At 53.2% G+C, this 1,957-nt stretch overlaps 1 protein-coding gene across 1 annotated transcript in view; it reads left to right on the top strand.

The window, feature by feature from the left end:
• The window catches only part of SLC35B4 (solute carrier family 35 member B4), a 10,067-nt gene that overhangs the window by 5,873 nt on the left and 2,237 nt on the right, over window positions 1-1,957 (top strand). Inside the window, exons 5-7 of the mRNA XM_027702473.1 lie at window positions 659-719; window positions 1,215-1,324; window positions 1,514-1,589. Coding sequence (XP_027558274.1) covers window positions 659-719; window positions 1,215-1,324; window positions 1,514-1,589 — 247 coding nt within the window. The remainder of the gene's footprint in view (window positions 1-658; window positions 720-1,214; window positions 1,325-1,513; window positions 1,590-1,957) is intronic.

Below are 1,957 nucleotides of genomic sequence, written 5' to 3'. Positions count from 1 at the left end.
GGAAGGGCTGGTTTGGGAGCTTTCTATGGGACTTTTATCCTCTTCTGACAGCACCTTTAGCCTGCTTTCCTTAAGGAATTGACCACAAACCAGGTTTTAGGCCTGGTTTTAGCACCTGACTGGGGTTTTAGCACCTGACTGGGACTTGGCCACAACCCTTGTTCCTTCCTACACACTCATCCCTGGGATGGGCCCAGAGGAACCTGTGAAAGGGATGGTTTGGGAGCTTTCTAAGAGAGTTTTATCCTCTTCTGACAGCACCTTTAGCCTGATTTCCTTAATTTGCTGAGCATAAACCAGATTTTAGGCCTGGTTTTAGACTTGGCCACAGCCCTTGTTCCTCCCTGCACACTCATCCCTGGGATGGGCCCAGAGGAACCCGTGGAAGGACTGGTTTTGGGAGCTTTCCAAGTGACACTAAATTGTTTTTGTGGTGGGCGAATCCCACCTTTTCCCAAATCAGGGCGTTTCTTTCAGAAAAGCTGCTTTTTGATGGGACTCTGAGACTTTTTTTTGCCGGAATCTGGTGCAGGGTGGGAAGCAAATCGTGCCAGGGAAGCAGCTGTGGGGAATGTGAGACCTTGGGATTCTCTTGGAACACGAGACACCAAGTGAGGTCCAGGTGGGACATGGTGGTGACTCTTGTGTCTCCCTCCAGGCATCTGACTCCAGCCTAAACGAAGAGGATGGAGTCCAGGTTTTCCTCTGGTGGCTGCTGGGTGAGTGCCAGGATAATTCCTGGAATATTGGCAACACTCAGCTTTTGATGGCATCGATTCCTCTGCAGGGCTGCTTCAGGTGTTCCTTCAGCACAGAATTCCGGGGAGGAGGCTTTAAAATCTGCCCCTTGAGTCCGGTTTTATACCTTTGGGGGCTCTTTGGGAAAATCTGGGATCGATGTTTGGTCAGGAGAGGCCAAAACTATCCCTGGTACCCACCAATTCAGGGCCGAGCCTGTTATTTTTAAGAGGTCCCTTGGCATGTTTGGAATGAAACACTTGTGTCTCTTGGCATCCCAGCCTTTGGAATTAAACACTTGTGTCTCTTGGCATCCCAGCCTTTGGAATAAAACTCTTGTGTCTCTTGGCATCCCAGCCTTGGGAATAAAACTCTTGTGTCCCAGGGGTGTTACCAGTTTTCTGGCTTGGCTTTTTTTATCCCTGGAAAGCCAAACTGTGGGAATGTCCCTGTTGGAGCTGTGCTTCCCTTTGCAGGCATCGCCGCCCTCACCTTCGCCCTCCTCATGTCTGCCAGGATGGGGATTTTCCAGGAGACTCTGTACCAGAGGTTTGGGAAGCACTCCAAAGAGGCCCTCTTCTACAATGTGAGTCCTGCTGGGCAGCTGGAGCTGCTCCAAGAGTCCCTTTGGCTCCCGGCTTGGCGCAGATCCGGAGGAGGGCTGTGCTCCCATCCGGTTTTCCAGGCTGGGATTGGGGGTGGATTCCCATCACCTGGGGTGGATTCCCATCACCTGGGGTGGATTCCCATCCCCATGGCTCTGTTCTCTCCCCAGCATGCCCTGCCACTCCCTGGATTCCTGCTCCTGGCCCCCAACATCTACCAGCACGCCGTGCTCTTCAGCCAGTCCGGTGAGTTGGGCGCGGGGGTCCTTGGCCTGGACTTTTCCCGCCCTCTGGAAAACGCTCCGGGAATCTTTCAGGCCGGCAGTTGTGCATTCCAGGCTTGGAATATGCAGTCGCCTCGGGATATGCAAGCCCTTTGAATTTTCAGGAAGGAATTCCTGGCTGGGAGGGTGGGGAAGGGCTGGGATGGATTTCCCAGAGAAGCTGTGGCTACCCCTGGATCCCTGGAAGTGTCCAAGGCCAGGATGGATCCTGGAGCAGCCTGGGATAGTGGGAGGTGTCCCTGCCCATCTGGATGATCTTTAAGGTCCTTCCAACCCAAACCATGATGAAATCCCAGGTTTCTCACTAATCCCCACACACAGACCAAGCCA

This window comes from Neopelma chrysocephalum, unplaced genomic scaffold (genome assembly GCF_003984885.1).
Source record: "Neopelma chrysocephalum unplaced genomic scaffold, ASM398488v2 Primary Assembly neopelma1_187, whole genome shotgun sequence".
NCBI lineage: Eukaryota > Metazoa > Chordata > Aves > Passeriformes > Pipridae > Neopelma > Neopelma chrysocephalum.
Note: the sequence above shows the minus strand (reverse complement) of the source record. Positions and strands in the feature narration are given on the sequence as shown.